The 25,174-nt window shown below is 35.9% G+C and overlaps 1 protein-coding gene and 1 pseudogene across 1 annotated transcript; both read left to right on the top strand.

Annotated features, from left to right (window-relative positions):
- LOC139894262 (putative ABC transporter B family member 8) overlaps window positions 1-16,957 on the top strand; it is a 99,978-nt pseudogene extending 83,021 nt beyond the window's left edge.
- A 4,690-nt stretch (window positions 16,958-21,647) lies between these two features.
- LOC139890479 (uncharacterized) lies at window positions 21,648-24,499 on the top strand. Its single transcript, XM_071873355.1, has 2 exons — window positions 21,648-22,059; window positions 22,964-24,499. Exon 2 carries the CDS (start codon window positions 23,801-23,803, stop codon window positions 24,419-24,421), a length of 621 nt encoding a protein of 206 aa, XP_071729456.1. The 5' UTR covers window positions 21,648-22,059; window positions 22,964-23,800; the 3' UTR covers window positions 24,422-24,499.
- The last annotated feature ends 675 nt before the right edge of the window (window positions 24,500-25,174 follow it).

Below are 25,174 nucleotides of genomic sequence, written 5' to 3'. Positions count from 1 at the left end.
CATCTTGCTTACTCTAGTACGTTTTCAATAAGCATGGCAAACGGGTCGGGTTGGGTCGAGACCCAAATGGTTTTGGGTTAAAACCCAAATGGGTATGGGTCAAAATGAGTCATGGGTCGAATGGGTCTCAAAATTAAAATGGGCCAAACGGGTCGGGTCCTGGCGGGTTGGGTTGGGTCGGGTCGAGACCCATTTTTTAAAAAATTCTATTTAAAAAAAATATTACTTTTTTTAAAATAAGTTTACTCTTTAAAAAAAATAATTTTTAAATTTTTTTTTAACTTGTTTATTTTCTAAATTTTTAATTTTTTCATTTTTTTCAATATTTTCATATAATGGGTTAGAAATGGGTTTCAATGGGCTCGATGGACCTTCTAACATATTCAAGGACTAAAGATGGGTCCATATTGGACCCATTCCCTTTGCTTTCTCAAGACTAAATGGACCCAAATGATTGACCCAATGGATCCAATTTTTAGTGTATGGGTCTTGATTGCCGGGTATAGCTTTCAGCTTCACTTACAAGTATGGCGTTAGTTTCTTCAATTCTAGAGCTCTTGGAATGGCATTACCAGAACTAAATCACTTCACAGACGCATCAGTAGCCATGTCAAAAAATTTCAAGAGGATTGACCGAATCCCAAACGTTGATATTCTTGACATCAACGGATTAATACCTCCCGACGCCATCCATGAAAACATTGAATTTGACAACATTGAGTTCACTTAACCTTCTAGACCTAACAACGTTATTCTCAAAGACTTTAGTCTCAAAGTTGAAGCAGGCAGCACCGTTGCGCTTGTAGGAGCAAGTGGAAGCGGTAAATCGACAGCTATCGCGTTAGTTTAAAGGTTTTACAATGCAGATCAGGGGAGTATCCGTGTCGACGGGTTTGATATCAAAAAACTAGAGTTGAAATGGTTGAGGTCGTAAATGGGACTCGTTAGTCAAGAACACGCACTCTTTGGAACATTGATAAAAGAAAATATTATGTTCGGAAAGCTTGATGCAACCATGGAGGAAGTAATCGCTGCTGCAGCGGATGCCAATGCTCATAGTTTCATCAAACTACTTCCAGAGGGATACGAAACCAAGGTACACTTTTTAACTTCTAAACAACCTAAAGTCAACAATCAATGCACACCACTATTGCTCACTAATAATAATAATGTACCTTAATTAATTTCGAGGATAACATAACGTGCTACTATCCCATCTTACCAAATCTACTTACCTCGACTTACTTTACGAGTCTCTTGATTTGGAAGGTTGGGGAAAGAGGAGCACTTCTATCTGGTGGCCAAAAGCAAAGGATCGCGATTGCTAGAGCCATCATCAAAAACCCCCTGATTCTACTTCTTGACGAAGCTACAAGTGCACTCGACTCAGAATCAGAACAACATGTTCAAACTGCACTCAATCAAGCTTCAATGGGAAGAACAACATTGGTGACTTAACAAATTACCCTAAAAACTTCTCATATTTAAATAAATGGTATGGAATGCACATATTGACTGTTCATTCAATCTTGATAATTGACCTTACTTTATAGGTGATTGCACACAGGCTTGATACAATACGAAATGCAGATATGATTGCAGTCATGAGTGATGGTTCCGTTATTGAACAAGGTTCACACAACGATCTAATAAACACAGACAACGGTCGCTATGCTCGATTAGTGAAACATCAGTGGCAACATAGTTCATCAAACGAGCATGAGTTTAATACAACACTAGAGAAAAAGGGTGCTTCGGAATCAAGCCCAGCAATGTTCGATTCACCAACTCCATTGAGTGACCCACAATCTATTTATATTTCATCATCAAACCACACCCCACCACCTTCAATTTCTCGACTCCTTTTGTTAAACTCACCAGAATGGAAACATGGGTTGATTGGCAGCCTTGCGGCAGCATGTTTTGGAGCTGTACAACCGACTTATGCATTGACTATCGGTGGAATGCTTTCAGCCTTTTTTGTACCAAATCACGAACAAGTGAAATCTCGTATAACAACCTATTCACTAAACTTCTGCTCACTTTCTATCATTTCAATTATTGTGAACCTTATACAGCATTACAATTTCGCATACATGGGTGAACAGCTAACAAAGAGGATAAGATTAAAGATGCTCGAAAAAATATTAAGTTTTGAACCGGCTTGGTTTGATGACGAATGTAATGCTAGTGGCGCTCTGTGTTCGAGGCTTAGTACCGAGGCTTCGATGGCCAAGTCACTTGTGGCTGACCGGATGTCACTGTTAATTCAAACGTGCTCAGGTGTCCTGATCGCTATGATTATGGGTCTTGTTGTGGCTTGGAAGCTGGCACTTGTCATGATAGCGGTTCAACCCATTACGATTCTTTGTTTATATGCAAGAAAAGTGTTATTGTCAATGATGTTGGGCAGCTTCATAAAGTATCAGAATGAAAGCACTCAGATTGCGGTTGAGGCAGTTTATAATCATAGAATTGTGACGTCGTTTAATTGTTCAGAGATGGTTTTACAGATTTTTGATAAGGCTCAAGATGGGCCTAAAAGGACAGCAAATAAAAAAGCATGGTTAGCTGGGGTGGGAATCGGTTTGGCTCAAGGGCTAACTTATATCTTATGGGCATTGGATTTTTGGTACGGTGGAAGGCTAGTCAATTCTGGGGAGATATCAGCCGGTGACATGTTCAAGACTTTATTCATATTGATCAGTACTGGAAATGTTATAGCTCAAGCCGGTAGTATGACATCTGATTTAGCCAAGGGCTCCACTGCAGTTGCTTCTATCTTCTCCATTCTTGATCGTCAATCATTTTTCTCGTGCGTAAGTAACAACAAAATAATAAATCTCTTTTTTGATACCTTCGTCGAACACCTTTTGTTTGAGATAAATTACCATTACCATTACCATACATTTTTATTTTATAGGACGAATGTAGTGACCCGAACTTTTCCATGTTTATATATATTAATTGAGATTGATATTTACATAATTAAATGTTTCCAACATGTTAAGCAATCAAACTTGTTAAGACTTGATTAATTGAAATATGTTTCATATAGACAATTGACCACCCAAGTTGACCGGTGATTCACGAACGTTAAAACCTGTAAAAACTATATGATGACATATATATGGATATATATATATATATAGTTAACATGATACTATGATAAGTAAACATATCATTAAGTATATTAACAATGAACTACATATGTAAAAACAAGACTACTAACTTAATGATTTTTAGACGAGACATATATGTAACGATTATCGTTGTAAAGACATTTAATGTATACATATCATATTAAGAGATATTCATACATGATAATATCATGATAATATAATAATTTAAAATCTCATTTGATATTATAAACATTGGGTTAACAACATTTAACAAGATCGTTAACCTAAAGGTTTTAAAACAACACTTACATGTAACGACTAATGATGACTTAACGACTCAGTTAAAATGTATATACATGTAGTGTTTTAATATGTATTTATGCACTTTTGAAAGACTTCAATACACTTATCAAAATACTTCTACTTAACAAAAATGCTTACAATTACATCCTCGTTCAGTTTCATCAACAATTCTACTCGTATGCACCCGTATTCGTACTCGTACAATACACAGCTTTTAGATGTATGTACTATTGGTATATACACTCCAATGATCAGCTCTTAGTATCCCATGTGAGTCACCTAACACATGTGGGAACCATCATTTGGCAACTAGCATGAAATATCTCATAAAATTACAAAAATATGAGTAATCATTCATGACTTATTTACATGAAAACAAAATTACATATCCTTTATATCTAATCCATACACCAACGACCAAAAACACCTACAAACACTTTCATTCTTCAATTTTCTTCATCTAATTGATCTCTCTCAAGTTCTATCTTCAAGTTCTAAGTGTTCTTCATAAATTCTACAAGTTCTAGTTACATCAAATCAAGAATACTTTCAAGTTTGCTAGCTCACTTCCAATCTTGTAAGGTGATCATCCAACCTCAAGAAATATTTGTTTCTTACAGTAGGTTATCATTCTAATACAAGGTAATAATCATATTCAAACTTTGGTTCAATTTCTATAACTATAACAATCTTATTTCAAGTAATGATCTTACTTGAACTTGTTTTCGTGTCATGATTCTGCTTCAAGAACTTCGAGCCATCCAAGGATCCGTTGAAGCTAGATCCATTTTTTCTCTTTTCTAGTAGGTTTATCCAAGGAACTTAAGGTAGTAATGATGTTCATAACATCATTCGATTCATACATATAAAGCTATCTTATTCGAAGGTTTAAACTTGTAATCACTGGAACATAGTTTAGTTAATTCTAAACTTGTTCGCAAACAAAAGTTAATCCTTCTAAATTGACTTTTAAAATCAACTAATCACATGTTTTATATCTATATGATATGCTAACTTAATGAATTAAAACCTGGAAACACGAAAAACACCGTAAAACCGGATTTACGCCGTCGTAGTAACACCGCGGGCTGTTTTGGGTTAGTTAATTAAAAACTATGATAAACTTTGATTTAAAAGTTGTTATTCTGAGAAAATGGTTTTTATTATGAACATGAAACTATATCCAAAAATTATGGTTAAACTCAAAGTGGAAGTATGTTTTCTAAAATGGTCATCTAGACTTCGTTCTTTCGACTGAAATGACTACCTTTACAAAAACGACTTGTAACTTATTTTTCCGACTATAAACCTATACTTTTTCTGTTTAGATTCATAAAATAGAGTTCAATATGAAACCATATCAATTTGATTCACTCAAAACGGATTTAAAATGAAGAAGTTATGGGTAAAACAAGATTGGATAATTTTTCTCATTTTAGCTACGTGAAAATTGGTAACAAATCTATTCCAACCATAACTTAATCAACTTGTATTGTATATTATGTAATCTTGAGATACCATAGACACGTATACAATGTTTCGACCTATCATGTCGACACATCTATATATATTTCGGAACAACCATAGACAATCTATATGTGAATGTTGGAGTTAGCTATACAGGGTTGAGGTTGATTCCAAAATATATATAGTTTGAGTTGTGATCAATACTGAGATACGTATACACTGGGTCGTGGATTGATTCAAGATAATATTTATCAATTTATTTCTGTACATCTAACTGTGGACAACTAGTTGTAGGTTACTAACGAGGACAGCTGACTTAATAAACTTAAAACATCAAAATATATTAAAAGTGTTGTAAATATATTTTGAACATACTTTGATATATATGTATATATTGTTATAGGTTCGTGAATCAACCAGTGGCCAAGTCTTACTTCCCGACGAAGTAAAAATCTGTGAAAGTGAGTTATAGTCCCACTTTTAAAATCTAATATTTTTGGGATGAGAATACATGCAGGTTTTAGAAATGATTTACAAAATAGACACAAGTACGTGAAACTACATTCTATGGTTGAATTATCGAAATCGAATATGCCCCTTTTTATTAAGTCTGGTAATCTAAGAATTAGGGAACAGACACCCTAATTGACGCGAATCCTAAAGATAGATCTATTGGGCCTAACAAACCCCATCCAAAGTACCGGATGCTTTAGTACTTCGAAATTTATATCATATCCGAAGGGTGTCCCGGAATGATGGGGATATTCTTATATATGTATCTTGTTAATGTCGGTTACCAGGTGTTCACCATATGAATGATTTTTATCTCTATGTATGGGATGTGTATTGAAATATGAAATCTTGTGGTCTATTATTATGATTTGATATATATAGGTTAAACCTATAACTCACCAACATTTTTGTTGACGTTTTAAGCATGTTTATTCTCAGGTGATTATTAAGAGCTTCCGCTGTCGCATACTTAAATAAGGATGAGATTTGGAGTCCATGCTTGTATGATATTGTGTAAAAACTGCATTCAAGAAACTTATTTTGTTGTAACATATTTGTATTGTAAACCATTATGTAATGGTCGTGTGTAAACAGGATATTTTAGATTATCATTATTTGATAATCTACGTAAAGTTTTTTTTAAACCTTTATTGATGAAATAAAGGTTATGGTTTGTTTTAAAATGAATGCAGTCTTTGAAAAACGTCTCATATAGAGGTCAAAACCTCGCAACGAAATCAATTAATATGGAACGTTTTTAATCAATAAGAACGGGACATTTCAGTTGGTATCCGAGCGTTGGTCTTAGAGAACCAGAAAATTTGAATTAGTGTGTCTTATCGAGTTTGTTAGGATGCATTAGTGAGTCTGGACTTCGACTGTGTTTTCTTTAAAAATGATTGCTTAACATTTTTGTTGGAAACTATATATTATTAACATGTATATATTATGTGATATATTAATCTCTTAACGCGTTTGATATTATGTGATAGATGTCTACCTCTAGAACAAGTCCCATTGACTCACCTAATAATAATGAAGAGTCAAATGTAAATTGGAATGATTCGTGGACTGATTCACAAGTTCTCGAAGAGGAACCGGAAGAAGAGTCGGAACCGGAAGAAGAATCGGAACCGGAAGAAGAATCGGAACCGGATGAAGAAATAGAACCGGTGGGGGAAATAATAAAACGGTTAAGTAAAAGAAAATCCTCAACCAACCGACCAAGTTTAATTATGGTCAATGGTGTTTCCGCCAAGGAAGCAAAATATTGGGAGGATTGCCAATTCTCCGATGAATCGGATTCCGACGAGAATTCCGATGATGTTATAGAAATTATCCCAACTGAATTTAAAAAGGCAAAAGAAAATAATAAGGGAAAGGGCATAAAAATAGAGAAATCTAATTCCAACCCCGATGAACTTTATATGTATCGTCAACCCCCGAAGTCCTTAAGTTGTAACAATGACTCGGGAACCTCTAAACCACCAGGTTTTTCTAAACCAATGTGGAAAACGACGGCTCGTATTAGGGGAACATCATATATCCCTAGAAACTTGGCAAAACGAACCAAAACCGAAGAAGAAGAAACAAGCGAGTCGGAATAAGATAGTTGTATTCGTGTGGTGTAATATATGTAATATAGTGTGCTTATACTTTATGATATATGTAAAAATTGCTTGTATTAATAAGTATTTTTTTTATGAATCTAACACTTGTCTATTTTACAGTATAAAAACACAAAATGGATAGACAACCCAATATTTTAAGAGACCTACCCGGAGACATGATTGATGAAATCTTGTCTAGAGTCGGTCAGAATTCTTCGGCACAACTATTTAAGGCGAGATCAGTTTGTAAGACATTCGAAGAACGTTCCAAGAATGCCTTAGTTTATAAAAGGCTTTCGTTCGAATGATGGGGGATATCACATTGGGAAATCCATAAGTTACGATGTGTTTACTTTGACGCATATATTGCGGGGAACCCAAATGCTATTTTACACAATGGGTTAAGAAATTATTTTGACTCAATATATCCGAATATTGGACTTCGTGATTTAGAAAAAGCGGCTAACATGCAACATAAAGAAGCATGTTATGCTTACGGATTAGTAATGTTCGCTTCTCACCAAAGTGAGAACAAGAACATCGGGCTACAACTATTAAACAAAACGTTCCCACAAGTGACGGAGTCGGTAATTGGGGTAAGAAATGAGGTTTTTAGATTGTTACGGGACTGTTAGACATTACGTAACCCTCGTCCCTTTGACGACGTTACAACACGCTGTCTTATCAACGGCCATAACGGTTATGTTCCACAAGACCAAGGATGGGAAGTAATCCTAGTAAAACCAGAATGCATGACTTGTTTCTGGACGTATGAATTACGTGTCTTTATTGCCTTTGCTGAACGACTTGTGTGCTAGCTAGAATTATCTTCACAACCATCTTGTATCAAATTTATTGTGTGCTATATTTCATGCTATATGTAAAATAAGCGGTATTGTAAGTTTGTAAAATATTGTGTAAAAGTTTGAACGCGAAATATTATTATAATCAGCTTTTCATATAGAATTGTAGTAGTTGAATTGTATATTAGCTACTAAGTATGAACTTAACGGGTAGGTACTACCCGAATTTAAACTTATAAAACGCTAATATGAAGAAAAAGCTTTTATAAATGAGTTCATATTATGCTACGAAATACTATTAACTACTCTTAATATTCTGTATGATTAACTTGTTCTATTTGACTATTTTGAAGGAAATGGCACCGACTACTCAACACACCGTGAATATGAATGAAGAGGAATTCCGTACTTTTCTAGCTTCAAACATAGCCGCAGTACAGGCTGCGCTACATACCAACAATAACCTTGGATCTAGCAGTACAGGAAATCGTGTAGGATGCACCTACAAAGAATTCACTGCCTGCAAACCTTTGGAATTTGATGGAACCGAAGGACCGATCGGATTGAAACGGTGGACCGAGAAGGTCGAATCGGTGTTTGCCATAAGTAAGTGTACTGAAGAGGACAAAGTGAAGTACGCTACGCATACCTTCACAGGTTCTGCGTTAACATGGTGGAATACCTATCTAGAGCAAGTGGGACAAGACGATGCGTACGCACTACCGTGGTCACCATTCAAGCACTTGATGAACGAAAAGTACCGTCCCAGAACCGAGGTCAATAAGCTCAAGACAGAACTTAGAGGGTTACGAACCTAAGGATTTGATATTACCACGTACGAAAGACGATTCACAGAATTGTGCCTATTGTGTCCGGGAGCATTCGAAGATGAGGAAGAGAAGATCGACGCGTTTGTGAAAGGATTACCGAAAAGAATCCAAGAAGATATAAGTTCACACGAGCCTGCCTCCATACAACAGGCATGTAGAATGGCTCACAAACTAGTGAACCAGATTGAGGAAAGAATTAAAGAACAGACGGCTGAAGAGGCCAATGTGAAGCAAGTCAAAAGAAAGTGGGAGGAAAACGGTGTTAAGAATCACCAATACAACAACAACAGCAATTACAATAATAATCGCAACAATTATCCCAACAATCGCAACATCAATCGCAACTACAACAAACGGCCCAACAACAACAACAACAACAACAACAACAACAACAACAACAACAACAACAACAACAACAACAACAACAACAACAACAACAACAACAACAATCATCCCAACAACAATAACAACCGCAACAACAACAACAATCAGAAGCAGCTATGCCAAAGGTGTGAAAAGTATCACTCGGGGTTCTTCACCAAATTTTGCAACAAGTGTAAAAGAAATGGTCATAGCGCGGTGAAGTGTGAGGTCTACGGACCAGGGGTTAACAGAACGAAAGGAACAAATAGTGTCGGAACGAGTAATGGCGGAGCAAGTAGTGTCAGAGCAAGTTATGCCAATGTAGTTTGTTATAAATGTGGAAAACTGGGCAACATTATTAGAAATTGCCCGAACCAGGAGAACACGAATGGACAAGGCCGCGGAAGAGTTTTCAATATTAATGCGGCAGAGGCACAGGAAGACCCGGAGCTTGTTACGGGTACGTTTCTTATTGACAATAAATCAGCTTACGTTTTATTTGATTCGGGTGCGGATAGAAGCTATATGAGTAGAGATTTTTGTGCTAAATTAAGTTGTCCATTGATGCCGTTGGATAGTAAATTTTTACTCGAATTAGCAAACGGTAATTAATTTCAGCAGATAATATATGCCGGAATCGAGAAATTAAACTGGGTAGCGAAATATTTAAGATTGATTTGATACCAGTAGAGTTAGGGAGTTTTGATGTAATAGTTGGCATGGACTGGCTGAAGAAGGTGAAAGCAGAGATCGTATGTTATAAAAATGCAATTCGCATTGTACGAGAAGAAGGAGAACCCTAAATGGTGTACGGAGAAAAGGGCAACACGAAGCTACATCTTATTAGTAATTTGAAGGCACAAAAACTAATAAGAAAAGGTTGCTATGCTGTTCTAGCACACGTCGAGAAAGTACAAACTGAAGAAAAGAGCATCAATTATGTTCCCATTGCAAAAGAATTTCCCAATGTATTTATGAAAGAATTACCGGGATTACCCCCACATCGATCCGTTGAATTTCAAATAGATCTTGTACCAGGAGCTGCACCAATAGCTCGTGCTCCTTACAGACTCGCACCCAGCGAGATGAAAGAACTGCAAAGCCAATTACAAGAACTTTTAGAGCGTGGTTTCATTCGACCAAGCACATCACCGTGGGGAGCTCCTGTTTTGTTTGTCAAGAAGAAAGATGGTACATTCAGGTTGTGTATCGACTACCGAGAGTTGAACAAACTTACCATCAAGAACCGCTACCCACTACCGAGAATCGATGACTTATTTGATCAACTACAATGCTCGTCTGTTTATTCAAAGATTGACTTACGTTCCGGGTATCATCAAATGCGGGAGAAAGAAGATGATATTCCAAAGACTGCCTTCAGAACACGTTACGGTCATTACGAGTTTATGGTCATGCCGTTTGGTTTAACTAATGCACCAGCTGTGTTCATGGACCTTATGAACTGAGTGTGTGGACCATACCTTGACAAGTTTGTCATTGTTTTCATTGATGACATACTTATTTACTCAAAGAATGACCAAGAACACGGTGAACATTTGAGAAAGGTGTTAGAAGTATTGAGGAAGGAAGAATTGTACGCTAAGTTTTCAAAGTGTGCATTTTGGTTGGAAGAAGTTCAATTCCTCGGTCACATAGTGAACAAAGAAGGTATTAAGGTGGATCCGGCAAAGATAGAAACTGTCAAAAAGTGGGAAACCCCGAAAACTCCGAAACACATACGCCAGTTTTTAGGACTAGCTGGTTACTACAGAAGGTTCATCCAAGACTTTTCCAGAATAGCAAAACCCTTTACTGCATTAACGCATAAAGGGAAGAAATTTGAATGGAATGATGAACAAGAGAAAGCGTTTCAGTTATTGAAGAAAAAGCTAACTACGGCACCTATATTGTCATTGCCTGAAGGGAATGATGATTTTGTGATTTATTGTGACGCATCAAAGCAAGGTCTCGGTTGTGTATTAATGCAACGAACGAAGGTGATTGCTTATGCTTCTAGACAATTGAAGATTCACGAACAAAATTATACGACGCATGATTTGGAATTAGGCGCGGTTGTTTTTGCATTAAAGACTTGGAGGCACTACTTATATGGAGTCAAAAGTATTATATATACCGACCACAAAAGTCTTCAACATATATTTAATCAGAAATAACGGAATATGAGGCAGCGTAGGTGGATTGAATTGTTGAATGATTACGACTTTGAGATTCGTTACCACCCGGGGAAGGCAAATGTGGTAGCCGATGCCTTGAGCAGGAAGGACAGAGAACCCATTCGTGTAAAATCTATGAATATAATGATTCATAATAACCTTACTACTCAAATAAAGGAGGCACAACAAGGAGTTTTAAAAGAGGGAAATTTAAAGGATGAAATACCCAAAGGATCGAAGAAGCATCTTAATATTCGGGAAGACGGAACCCGGTATAGGGCTGAAAGGATTTGGGTACCAAAATTTGGAGATATGAGAGAAATGGTACTTAGAGAAGCTCATAAAACCAGATACTCAATACATCCTGGAACGGGGAAGATGTACAAGGATCTCAAGAAACATTTTTGGTGGCCGGGTATGAAAGCCGATGTTGCTAAATACGTAGGAGAATGTTTGACGTGTTCTAAGGTCAAAGCTGAGCATCAGAAACCATCAGGTCTACTTCAACAACCCGAAATCCCGGAATGGAAATGGGAAAACATTACCATGGATTTCATCACTAAATTGCCAAGGACTGCAAGTGGTTTTGATACTATTTGGGTAATAGTTGATCGTCTCACCAAATCAGCACACTTCCTGCCAATAAGAGAAGATGACAAGATGGAGAAGTTAGCACAACTGTATTTGAAGGAAGTCGTCTCCAGACATGGAATACCAATCTCTATTATCTCTGATAGGGATGGCAGATTTATTTCAAGATTCTGGCAGACATTACAGCAAGCATTAGGAACTCGTCTAGACATGAGTACTGCCTATCATCCACAAACTGATGGGCAGAGCGAAAGGACGATACAAACGCTTGAAGACATGCTACGAGCATGTGTTATTGATTTCAGAAACAGTTGGGATCGACATCTACCGTTAGCAGAATTTTCCTACAACAACAGCTACCATTCAAGCATTGAGATGGCGCCGTTTGAAGCACTTTATGGTAGAAAGTGCAGGTCTCCGATTTGTTGGAGTGAAGTGGGGGATAGACAGATTACGGGTCCGGAGATTATACAAGAAACTACCGAGAAGATCATCCAAATTCAACAACGGTTGAAAACCGCCCAAAGTCGACAAAAGAGCTACGCTGACATTAAAAGAAAAGATATAGAATTTGAAATTGGAGAGATGGTCATGCTTAAAGTTGCACCTTGGAAAGGCGTTGTTCGATTTGGTAAACGAGGGAAATTAAATCCAAGGTATATTGGACCATTCAAGATTATTGATCGTGTCGGACCAGTAGCTTACCGACTTGAGTTACCTCAACAACTCGCGGCTGTACATAACACTTTCCACGTCTCGAATTTGAAGAAATATTTTGCTAAAGAAGATCTCACTATTCCGTTAGACGAAATCCAAATCAATGAAAAACTTCAATTCATTGAAGAACCCATCGAAATAATGGATCGTGAGGTTAAGAGACTTAAACAAAACAAGATACCGATTGTTAAGGTTCGATGGAATGCTTGTAGAGGAACTGAGTTCACCTGGGAGCGTGAAGATCAAATGAAGAAGAAATACCCGCATTTATTTCCAGAAGATACGTCAACACCTCCAACTGCTTAAAATTTCGGGACGAAATTTATTTAACGGGTAGGTACTGTAGTGACCCGAACTTTTCCATGTTTATATATATTAATTGAGATTGATATTTACATGATTAAATGTTTCCAACATGTTAAGCAATCAAACTTGTTAAGACTTGATTAATTGAAATATGTTTCATATAGACAATTGACCACCCAAGTTGACCGGTGATTCACGAACGTTAAAACTTGTAAAAACTATATGATGACATATATATGGATATATATATATAGTTAACATGATACTATGATAAGTAAACATATCATTAAGTATATTAATAATGAACTACATATGTAAAAACAAGACTACTAGCTTAATGATTTTTAGACGAGACATATATGTAACGATTATCGTTGTAAAGACATTTAATGTATACATATCATATTAAGAGATATTCATACATGATAATATCATGATAATATAATAATTTAAAATCTCATTTGATATTATAAACATTGGGTTAACAACATTTAACAAGATCGTTAACCTAAAGGTTTCAAAACAACACTTACATGTAACGACTAACGATGACTTAACGACTCAGTTAAAATGTATATACATGTAGTGTTATAATATGTATTTATACACTTTTGAAAGACTTCAATACACTTATCAAAATACTTCTACTTAACAAAAATGCTTACAATTACATCCTCGTTCAGTTTCATCAACAATTCTACTAGTATGCACCCGTATTCGTACTCGTACAATACACAGCTTTTAGATGTATGTACTATTGGTATATACACTCCAATAATCAGCTCTTAGCAGCCCATGTGAGTCACCTAACACATGTGGGAACCATTATTTGGCAACTAGCATGAAATATCTCATAAAATTACAAAAATATGAGTAATCATTCATGACTTATTTACATGAAAACAAAATTACATATCCTTTATATCTAATCCATACACCAACGACCAAAAACACCTACAAACACTTTCATTCTTCAATTTTCTTCATCTAATTGATCTCTCTCAAGTTCTATCTTCAAGTTCTAAGTGTTCTTCATAAATTCTACAAGTTCTAGTTACATAAAATCAAGAATACTTTTAAGTTTGCTAGCTCACTTCCAATCTTGTAAGGTGATCATCCAACCTCAAGAAATCTTTGTTTCTTACAGTAGGTTATCATTCTAATACAAGGTAATAATCATATTCAAACTTTGGTTCAATTTCTATAACTATAACAATCTTATTTCAAGTGATGATCTTACTTGAACTTGTTTTCGTGTCATGATTCTGCTTCAAGAACTTCGAGCCATCCAAAGATCCGTTGAAGCTAGATCCATTTTTTCTCTTTTCCAGTAGGTTTATCCAAGGAACTTAAGGTAGTAATAATGTTCATAACATCATTCTATTCATACATATAAAGCTATCTTATTCGAAGGTTTAAACTTGTAATCACTGGAACATAGTTTAGTTAATTCTAAACTTGTTCGCAAACAAAAATTAATCCTTCTAAATTGACTTTTAAAATCAACTAAACATATGTTCTATATCTATATGATATGCTAACTTAATGATTTAAAACCTGGAAACACGAAAAACACCGTAAAACCGAATTTACGCCGTCGTAGTAACACCGCGGGCTGTTTTGGGTTAGTTAATTAAAAACTATGATAAACTTTGATTTAAAAGTTGTTATTCTGAGAAAATGGTTTTTATTATGAACATGATACTATATCCAAAAATTATGGTTAAACTCAAAGTGGAAGTATGTTTTCTAAAATGGTCATCTAGACTTCGTTCTTTCGACTGAAATGACTACCTTTACAAAAACGACTTGTAACTTATTTTTCCGACTATAAAACTATACTTTTTCTGTTTAGATTCATAAAATAGAGTTCAATATGAAACCATATCAATTTGATTCACTCAAAACGGATTTAAAATGAAGAAGTTATGGGTAAAACAAGATTGGATAATTTTTCTCATTTTATCTACGTGAAAATTGGTAACAAATCTATTCCAACCATAACTTAATCAACTTGTATTGTATATTATGTAATCTTGAGATACCATAGACATGTATACAATATTTCGACCTATCATGTCGACACATCTATATATATTTCGGAACAACCATAGACACTCTATATGTGAATGTTGGAGTTAGCTATACAGGGTTGAGGTTGATTCCAAAATATATATAGTTTGAGTTGTGATCAATACTGAGATACGTATACACTGGGTCGTGGATTGATTCAAGATAATATTTATCGATTTATTTCTGTACATCTAACTGTGGACAACTAGTTGTAGGTTACTAACGAGGACAGCTGACTTAATAAACTTAAAACATCAAAATATATTAAAAGTGTTGTAAATATATTTTGAACATACTTTGATATATATGTATATATTGTTATAGGTTCGTGAATCAACCAGTGGCCAAATCTTACTTCCCGACGAAGTAAAAATCTGTGAAAGTGAGTTATAGTCCCACTTTTAAAATCTAATATTTTTGGGATGAGAATACATGCAGGTTTTATAAATGATTTACAAAATAGACACAAGTACGTGAAACTACATTCTATGGTTGAATTATCGAAATCGAATATGCCCCTTTTTATTAAGTCTGGTAATCTAAGAATTAGGGAACAGACACCCTAATTGACGTGAATCCTAAAGATAGATCTATTGGGCCTAACAAACCCCATCCAAAGTACCGGATGCTTTAGTACTTCGAAATTTATATCATATCCGAAGGGTGTCCCGGAATGATGGGGATATTCTTATATATGTATCTTGTTAATGTCGGTTACCAGGTGTTCACCATATGAATGATTTTTATCTCTATGTATGGGATGTGTATTGAAATATGAAATCTTGTGGTCTATTATTATGATTTGATATATATAGGTTAAACCTATAACTCACCAACATTTTTGTTGACGTTTTAAGCATGTTTATTCGCAGGTGATTATTAAGAGCTTCTGCTGTCGCATACTTAAATAAGGACGAGATTTGGAGCCCATGCTTGTATGATATTGTGTAAAAACTGCATTCAAGAAACTTATCTTGTTGTAACATATTTGTATTGTAAACCATTATGTAATGGTCGTGTGTAAACAGGATATTTTAGATTATCATTATTTGATAATCTACGTAAAGTTTTTTTTTTAAAACCTTTATTGATGAAATAAAGGTTATGGTTTGTTTTAAAATGAATGCAGTCTTTGAAAAACGTCTCATATAGAGGTCAAAACCTCGCAACGAAATCAATTAATATGGAATGTTTTTAATCAATAAGAACGGGACATTTCAACGAAAACTGCAGAAGCACAGGAATGAAGTTGGAAAGACTAAGTGGTGGAATAGAGCTAAAGCAAGTGGATTTTGCTTATCCAGGAAGACCAGACACCCCGATCCTTCGAGAATTTTGTTTAAAAGTGGAGCCCGGAACTAGCATTGGGTTAGTCGGTAAAAGCTGATGCGGGAAGTCCACCATAATCGCGCTGATCCAAAGATTTTATGATGCCGATAGAGGAACAGTGATGGTAGATCATGTAGACATACAAATGCTCAACATAGAATGGGACAGAAAACATATGGCGCTCGTTAGCCAAGAGCCTGTGCTATATTCCGACACCATACGTGAGAATATCCTTTCCGGGAAGCAAGATGCTTCCGAAAACGAGCTCACCGAGGCTGCTAAAGCTGCAAACGCTCATACTTTCATCTCGTAAGTATGCTAGTCTTGTACATGTTGCTAATAATTTTCGTTAATGCCACAAAATGAAAATTGTAGCATGTTTATTATTTCATGGTCTACAGGTCACTTAAAGATGGATACGACACGGAATGTGGTGAACGAGATGTACAACTATCAGGAGGACAAAAACAGCGAATCGCAATTGCTAGAGCCATCATTTGGGACCCAATAATATTACTACTGGACGAGGTTACAAGCGCGCTAGATGTCCAGTCGGAACAAGTTGTGCAAGAGGCGTTGGATCAGATAATGGTGGGAAGGACAACAGTTGTGGTGGAACATAGATTGAACACCATTCGTAACCTTGACTCGATTGCATTTCTATCACAAGGAAAAGTCGTGGAACAAGGAACTTATAATCAGCTCAAGAACAACAAAGGGGCATTCTTCCAACTAGCTAATATTCAGCAATCTTAATAATAAAAAGGTCTGTATATGCAACAAAGCTCTGTTTTATTTAGGGTATTGATATTGAAAAACCCAAATTGTATATGCAACAAAGCTCTGTGCTATAGATACAGATATACTAAATAAAAAATAAATAAATTGATTAATCACTAAAACTTCATACATAGGTACTGCGGTAACATCTTTAAACCATTACAGAGTGTTGGAATCGAATTCTAACTCAAAGGTTTCACTACACGTATGACCTATGCAAGCGAAGGGACAGAGTGTTTATTGAGAGCCAGATTTCACGTTGCTAACTATATTTGAAGATTGTACTGTTCATCAAACTTGTTTCTTAATGTGAAATGTATGAAATACAATATTTGTTTCCTTGAAATAGAGTCAAGTCTTAACAGATGTTCATTTATTTAAACAAGCTATAAAAGCGATTTTGCATTATGTCTATCAAAGTTTAGGAGGTAAGGAGATGGCCAAAAAGTGTATCCTTAATATATTTACTCATATCTATAATATATAATGATTGTTATCCATTACTAATGAGCTAAACATTCTTTAACATATGCTTTAGAGTCGGAAGTGTCTATTTTATTTAATCGATGTATGTTTTTTTTTCCATGTCAAACGGGTCATCAAGGAAATAGTTAAAAGGGGAACAGGTCATTCAGGAAACAGTTAAAAGGGAAACGGGTCAAATTGGTTACAAGCCTCCTTAAGTCTACTTTTAATGCATGCAAATTGTTGTTATAATACGAATGAAAAATGAATAAACAAGTATTGATCGTATAACTGAATAAGTTGTATTTGAATTGGTACATAATGTTTACAAAGAGCACCTATTTATACTATTACAAGAAAGTAAATTTGGAATGGAGCCTCTATCTAAATATGGCAGGGATTCAATTGTGATTCATAGCCGTTTGAACCATTGAGGGATGAGCTGTTGTGATCTGCTAAATACGGAAATGATGAGGAGAATCCCTGCTGATCCGTCTTGCCTTTTATACTCTCCAACCAAGTTTGACTTTATTATTTTATATTATTTTCTCAACACTCCCCCTCAAGTTAAATAGTAGGATTCCCGACATTTAACTTGACGAGAACCTCTTTGAAGAATCTCCCGTTAACAGACTTAGTAAGAATGTCTGCCAGTTGATCTTCGGATCTTACAAAAGGTAGAGATATAATTTCTGCTTCTAATTTTTCTTTGATAAAGTGTCTGTCAATTTCTATGTGTTTTGTTCGATCATGTTGAACCGGGTTCTCTGATATTCTGATTGCTGCTTCATTATCACACATGATTTTGATTGCGTCTCTTGGAGGGAAACCAATCTCCGTTAAAAGTTTTCGTATCCATAGGGCTTCAGTTACTCCTCGAGTGATCCCTCTAAACTCTGCTTCGGCACTTGAGAGAGCGATAACCTTTTGTTTCTTGCTTCTCCAAGTGACTAGGTTTCCCCCGAATAGGGTGAAGTATCCTGATACTGATCTTCTGTCGCTTTTTTCTCCTCCCCACCCTGCATCTGTGAATATCTGGGTGTTTAGATGTCTATTTGGTTTGAAGAGGACTCCATGTCCAGCAGTTCCTTTTAGATACTTGAGGATTCTCCATACTGCTTCCATGTGATGATGTTGGGGTTGGTGCATGAATTGACTCACAACTCCTACTGCATGTGCGATGTCTGGTCGAGTATGTGTGAGATAAATTAGTTTTCCCACAATCTTTTGATATTGTACTCGGTCAGCTTGCTTAGCATCTTCTTCAATATATAGTCTTTGGTTCGGGATCATAGGAGTCTCAACCGGTTTGCAGTCTATCATCCCTGTTTCAGCAAGTAGGTCAAGGATATATTTCTTTTGACAAATAAAAATTCCCTGTTGCGGTCGTAAAACTTCAATCCCCAAGAAATATTTAAGTCTGCCCAAGTCTTTCATTTCAAATTCATTTGATAAGTTTGTTTTTAGCTTTGAAATTTCATCTTCTTCGTTTCCTGTAATTATCATGTCGTCAACATAGATAATTAAGCAGGTTATTAAATTATTTCTTTGTTTGATAAAAAGAGTATGATCTGAGTTGCTTTGTTTAAAATCATATTTTTTCATTGCTAAGGTAAATCTCCCAAACCATGCCCGTGGGGATTGTTTTACCCCATATAAAGATTTTTTAAGTCGACAAACTTCCCTTTCTTTAAAGCTTGTTGCGAATCCAGGAGGTGCTTCCATGTATACTTCTTCTTTAAGCTCTCCGTGAAGAAAGGCATTTTTCACATCAAGTTGGTGAAGAGGCCAATCTTTATTTGCTACGATGGAGAAGAGAACTCTTATAGTATCAATCTTGGCCACTGGTGAGAAGGTCTCCGAGTAATCAATCCCATAAGTTTGAGTATACCCTTTTGCAACTAGTCGGGCTTTGTATCGTTCGATAGTTCCGTCTGGTTTGTGTTTTATGGAAAACACCCAACGACACCCAACCGGTTTCTTTTGTTGTGGTATGACACACTTTACCCAAGTCTCATTCTTCTTTAATATATGCTTCTATCTCGGTATCCATAGCTTGTTTCCAGTTTCTAGATTTTAGGGCTTCATCTACCGAAGTTGGTATATTTTCAGAGTATAATGCGGAAGTGAAGTTTTGGGCTTCTTCTGATAGTTTTCCTGTAGCAATATTCGTCATTGGATATCTAGATCTGATTGCTTCTTTTTCTGGATCGTACCGTTTTGGTGGTACTCCTCTGTTTTTTCTTGGAGGAAGAACATATTGTTCGGGTTGTTGTTGTTCTGGTTCATTCGATTCAACAACATTAGTTTCATTTTCACCTGAGATGTTTGTCTGGTTCGAATTTTCCTGTGCTGAAATATTATCCTCACTCGAGTCAACATCATCAAGGTTAGTAGTTTTAATTTCAGAAGTGTCAATATTTTCCTGAGTACCTTTTATGTCGCTTTGAGGATAATCGACAGTTGTACTGGTAGTTGGTGTTTCACATGGTGACTTAATACTGTGACTAATTTCTTCTGACGAAGGAAATTCTAGCTAACTCACGGCGTCGTTAGGGTTAGTCTCCCCCTGACTCGTGTGGTGGGTAGTGTAAAAGTATTCAGTCTCAAGAAAATCACAGTTCATGGTAGTGAACATATGCCTTTTCCTAGGACTATAACATCTATACCCCTTTTGGTTGACCCCATAGCCAACAAAAACGCATTTCTCAGCACAAGGATCAAGTTTAGTTCGTTCGGTCTTAGGAATGTGGACAAATACAGAACACCCAAATACCCGAGGTCTGAGAGTCAGGTTGGATGGGGGTCTAAAAAATTTTGTTAACACTTGAAGAGGGTTTTTAATTTCAAGGGCCCTAGTTGGGAGTCTGTTAACCAGATAAGTTGTCGTAGCAAGTGCTTCCAGCCATAAGGACCTTGGAACTTTTGAATCAATTATTAAAGCACGTGTTATTTCTAAGAGAATGCGATTCTTTCTCTCCGCAACCCCGTTTTGTTGGGGTGTGTGAGGGCAAGTGGTTTGATGAATAATTCCTTTTTCCTGACAAAATTGTTTCATTTGGTTGTTTACAAATTCTCCTCCGTTATCGGATCTTAGAATTTGAATTTTAGAGTTAATTTGTGTTTGGATCATTGTACAAAACATAGAGAATTTTTGAAAGACTTCAAATTTATTGGATAATAAATATGTCCATGTCATTCGAGTGCAATCATCAATAAAAAGTAAGAAATAACGAAAATTGTGCCCCCCATTAACTTTCGCTGGACCCCATACATCAGAATGAATTAAAGCAAACGGACGTTCAGTCTTTGTTTCACTTGGTTTAAACGTGTTTTGGTGACTTTTCGCCAGAATACAAGTTTCACATTGCAACGATTTATTTGATGAAAACAATTTTGGAAATAAAATACTTAAATAACTAGCAGAGGGATGACCGAGCCTCATGTGCCATAGCCAAGTTTCTCTATCAGATGAACCATGTGCTAGCAACACAGTACTGTCCGGGTAACTTCATCAACGTAGTATAACCCATCCCGCTCAGTACCACGCCCAATTATCTCTCCCGTCCTTACGTCCTGTAAGATACAGAACGTTGGATGCATTAAGACAATGCAATTAAGTTCTTTGGTTACATGACTAACAGATAATAACTTATGAGATAGGGTCGGGACGTAAAGACAATTTTTTAGTTTTAAGGTTGGTGAGATTTCAACCGTTCCCCCTCCTCTAACATTAATAACCCCTCCATTTGCAGTTTGAATTTGTTTTTTGTTTGGTTTTGAATCTAAACAAATGTCGGTTTTATCAAAAGTCATGGTGTCCGTGGCACCACAATCAAAAATCCATTCATTATTTTTTATTTTATTTGTTACCGTATTAGCGTATGATATATTATTTTTTTAAATAGGATTTTTAATATTTTTACTAATAAAATTTAACTGAGATGACTTATTTTGTAAAGGTTTATTTATTTTAAACTTAGGTACTTCGTACTTGTAAAATTCAATGGGATTAGAGCTAATAGTTTTAAAGGTGGGCTTAGGCACGTTAGATTTAGGACAAGTGGGTTTAGTATAAACGGGCTTATTAATCCTAAATAATTTAGATATGGGCTGGACGGTTTTGGGCCTAGAAAAATTAAAAAGATGAGTTTTTGAGGATTTGATACCTGTTTGGTCACTACTGCTCGATGCTATTCCACCAAACCCTATGCCGTCATTGTTGCAATTACCATCTATGGTGGCGCCGTCGATGGTAGTCTCCGGGTTGTCTCCGGCCGCCGCCACTGTGGTTGTTGCTACCGCTGCTTTGCCTTTCTTATGACCGTCGTTCCACCACTCAGGGTAACCAACGATTTCGAAGCATTGGTCTTTCGTATGGCGAGTTTTACCACATTTCGAGCACAACAAATTATCTTTATTAACACGGGATGATGATCGTGAAGAATCTGACCGTTGTCCCTTTGAACTCAACCCAAATACCTTGGTGTTTGGTTTAGCAGCTATGAGACCACTTGCAATCCCCTGATGGTTAGGAACTTCTGGAGTCGTACCAAATATGGATTGATGGGCGTTTTCTTTTCTAACAGCAGCGTAGGCCTCTTCGGCCGTAGGTAATGGATCCCATCTTAGCACTTCTCGTTTAAGGTTATCGTGTCTATGGTCAAGTGCATTTAAAAATTGAAATAATTTTTGCTCAGAACGAATTTTGTTGTAAATATTGATGTCCACTGAGCATTTTATGGGATTGGGGTCTCTTCTATCGATTTCACCCCAGATCCCTTGTAAACTGATCCACAAGTCTTCAACAGACTTGTTGGATTGTTTTATTTCGTTTGCTTTAACGTGAAGTGTAAAATTTTGAAGCTTGTCTTTACCACTGATGTAAGTGGTAATAAGAGCATCCCAAAGTTTTTTTGCAGTAGGAAATTCTGTTAAGTTGCTTGCTATGCTTGGTTCAATATTTTGTATGAGCCAAGAAAAGACGATGAGATCCTCCTGTTCCCATTGATCATATTGTTCATCGTTGGCATCAGGAGGATCAGTGGTTAGATGTTTTAGGAGGCTCTTGGATTTTCCACCAATAGCCACCTTCATCATCCGTGCCCATAATGCATAATTCTGGCGTGTTAAGCTTAAATTAATTTTCAAACTATCTGAGAGTTTTGATTGAGTCTGAACATTAAGGTTGTTTTTTAAAAACTGTGCTAATTGGGCAGAAAGATCATTATTTGTCTTACTGTTACCTGTCTCGTATGAATGTCGAGAGTGGCTATCGTCGTCTGACATGATGGCCCTCTAACTTGGTAAATGATTGATGCAAAAAAGGTTGCTTTGATCTCTGGATCAGCAAGCCTGCTCTGATACCATAATAAGAATGAAAAATGAATAAACAAGTATTGATCGTATAACTGAATAAGTTGTATTTGAATTGGTACATAATGTTTACAAAGAGCACCTATTTATACTATTACAAGAAAGTAAATTTGGAATGGAGCCTCTATCTAAATATGGCAGGGATTCAATTGTGATTCATAGCCGTTTGAACCATTGAGAGATGAGCTGTTGAACTGCTAAATACGGAAATGATGAGGAGAATCCTTGCTGATCCGTCTTGCCTTTTATACTCTCCAACCAAGTTTGACTTTATTATTTTATATTATTTTCTCAACAGTTGTGGTATTGTATTGTTCATAGAATCATAATCAACAAGACAGCTAACTAATTTTGTAAACAATAAACATGAGAGTTTTTGCAGGTTGACTCATTCAAACTAAGAACTACTTCTAAGCTCCTTTTGACCAATACTAAAATTACCCCTTTTGAACCATAAATATTATGGCTTCATCTGTAGTAGTGCTGGATTGGTTTTGAAAATTAAAATGCCTAACAAACGTGTTGCATGCGAGCCGTTCAGATCCAGACAATTTTCCATTTGTGGTTCTACTAGGTAATAAAGTTGATGTACATGTAGATAGTGGAGGGTATTTGTGGTGTCAAATTGGGTCAGGTTGACACTAGTCATGAATTTTGTTATTTTAATTTTTATTAAGTTAATAAAGTCTTGATCCATCACGTTGACCGTAAGTTCAAATAAAATAAAATTGATTATTCTACACATTTACTTTTTGCTTTTAATGGTATGAAATCAGTTAAAGAACCTTAACCTCAAACTCTCAACCATCAAATTTCCAAATATAGAAACTCTATGTATAACTAACTATATATGATTTCCCAATCTCTTTGAAACAACCCCCACCCACCCACCCAACCTATGTCCATCCATATAAATTTTTACCACTTTATCATAATTATAATCACAATCACAAACTACACAAAGATTAGAGAGAGATAATGGCCTTTACAAGCCAAAGATTGACTATTGTTTCCCTTCTCCTCCTGATTGTTGGATTATGCTGTGAATCAGCCCGACTCCCTGCTCCGGGCCCTAACCTTAGTACCACCCCCACGCCTAGCCGGACCACTACTTCTAACCCAAATCCTACACCCTCTGGCAACGACACTCCAATGTCCCTAGCAGAATTATTTGAACTGGCGATGCCTGAAATTGGAGTACAAATGAGGAGGAAATTAGTGGTGTCAAACAACAACCAGGAGGGGTCAAAAGTTGCTAGCAAACAACTACAAGCAATTGAACACAAGATCAGCGAGTTCAAATCGGTGCTGAAGAAGCGTTTAGCAGATCCGAAAACATCAGAGCAAATGCGAGAATGCCTTTCTCAATGCCAACAAAACTTTGAGGATGCAATTGATGGTGTGAAGACGAGTATCGAAAGCATAGACAAAAAAGATATTCCAAAAGCAAACGTGGATGTAAGTGCCATCTCTACTGACGTTAACACATGCCACGATTGCTTCATCCAGATGATTGGTGAAGATAAAGAGATCCGAGCGTTTGATGAATGGGTTCGAGGGGTCACTGGTGACTGCTTGATTAATCTCCAAAAACATTAGTTACTCTTTACTCATTAATTGCATATCTATATACGTATATAGGTAGTTATAATCGGACAATGTATATATATATATATATATATATATATATATATATATATATATATATATATATATATATATATATATATATATATAGTTGGTATGATAGGGTAGTGGTGGCATAGCATAGCATAACATACATGAGTTGGACTAGTTTAGACTAATTGTTTAATGTTTAATTAAATTCCTTGTTGTATTTCTGATATATTCGATCCAGTTACTTGACATATTTTTGAATTTGCGACTGTAATTGTTTTAGATCACGAGTCTTTTTGAATATGGTATAGTTAAGAAGATAATAATAATAATTTTATGTTGTAAATTATTATTCACATACATTTCATGAACCATTGATAGATTTGTTACATTTTTTTTTTTTTTTTTGTTTTTTTTTTTGTATCTATCTATACTACGAGTATATATTTACAAAGTACATATCATGTAAAATTGCTACAAGCTTAAATGATACTTAGTATATATATATATATATATATATATATATATATATATATATATATATATATGTATATATATATATATAGGCAGGATCAATGGGGAAGTAACCAATCGGGGGGAAGTAAAATTTTTTTTTTTTTTTTTTTTTGAAATTTTTTTTTTCCGGCATCAAGATCACACGAAAATATGAACATTTAGAAGAGACACTTCGTGATGAATGTTATTATTTAGGCGGGAAAACGATCGACAAAAATA

This window comes from Rutidosis leptorrhynchoides, chromosome 2, assembly GCF_046630445.1.
Source record: "Rutidosis leptorrhynchoides isolate AG116_Rl617_1_P2 chromosome 2, CSIRO_AGI_Rlap_v1, whole genome shotgun sequence".
Lineage (NCBI taxonomy): Eukaryota > Viridiplantae > Streptophyta > Magnoliopsida > Asterales > Asteraceae > Rutidosis > Rutidosis leptorrhynchoides.
The sequence above is the reverse complement of the archived record's forward strand: the minus strand, read 5'-3'. Positions and strand labels throughout refer to the sequence as shown.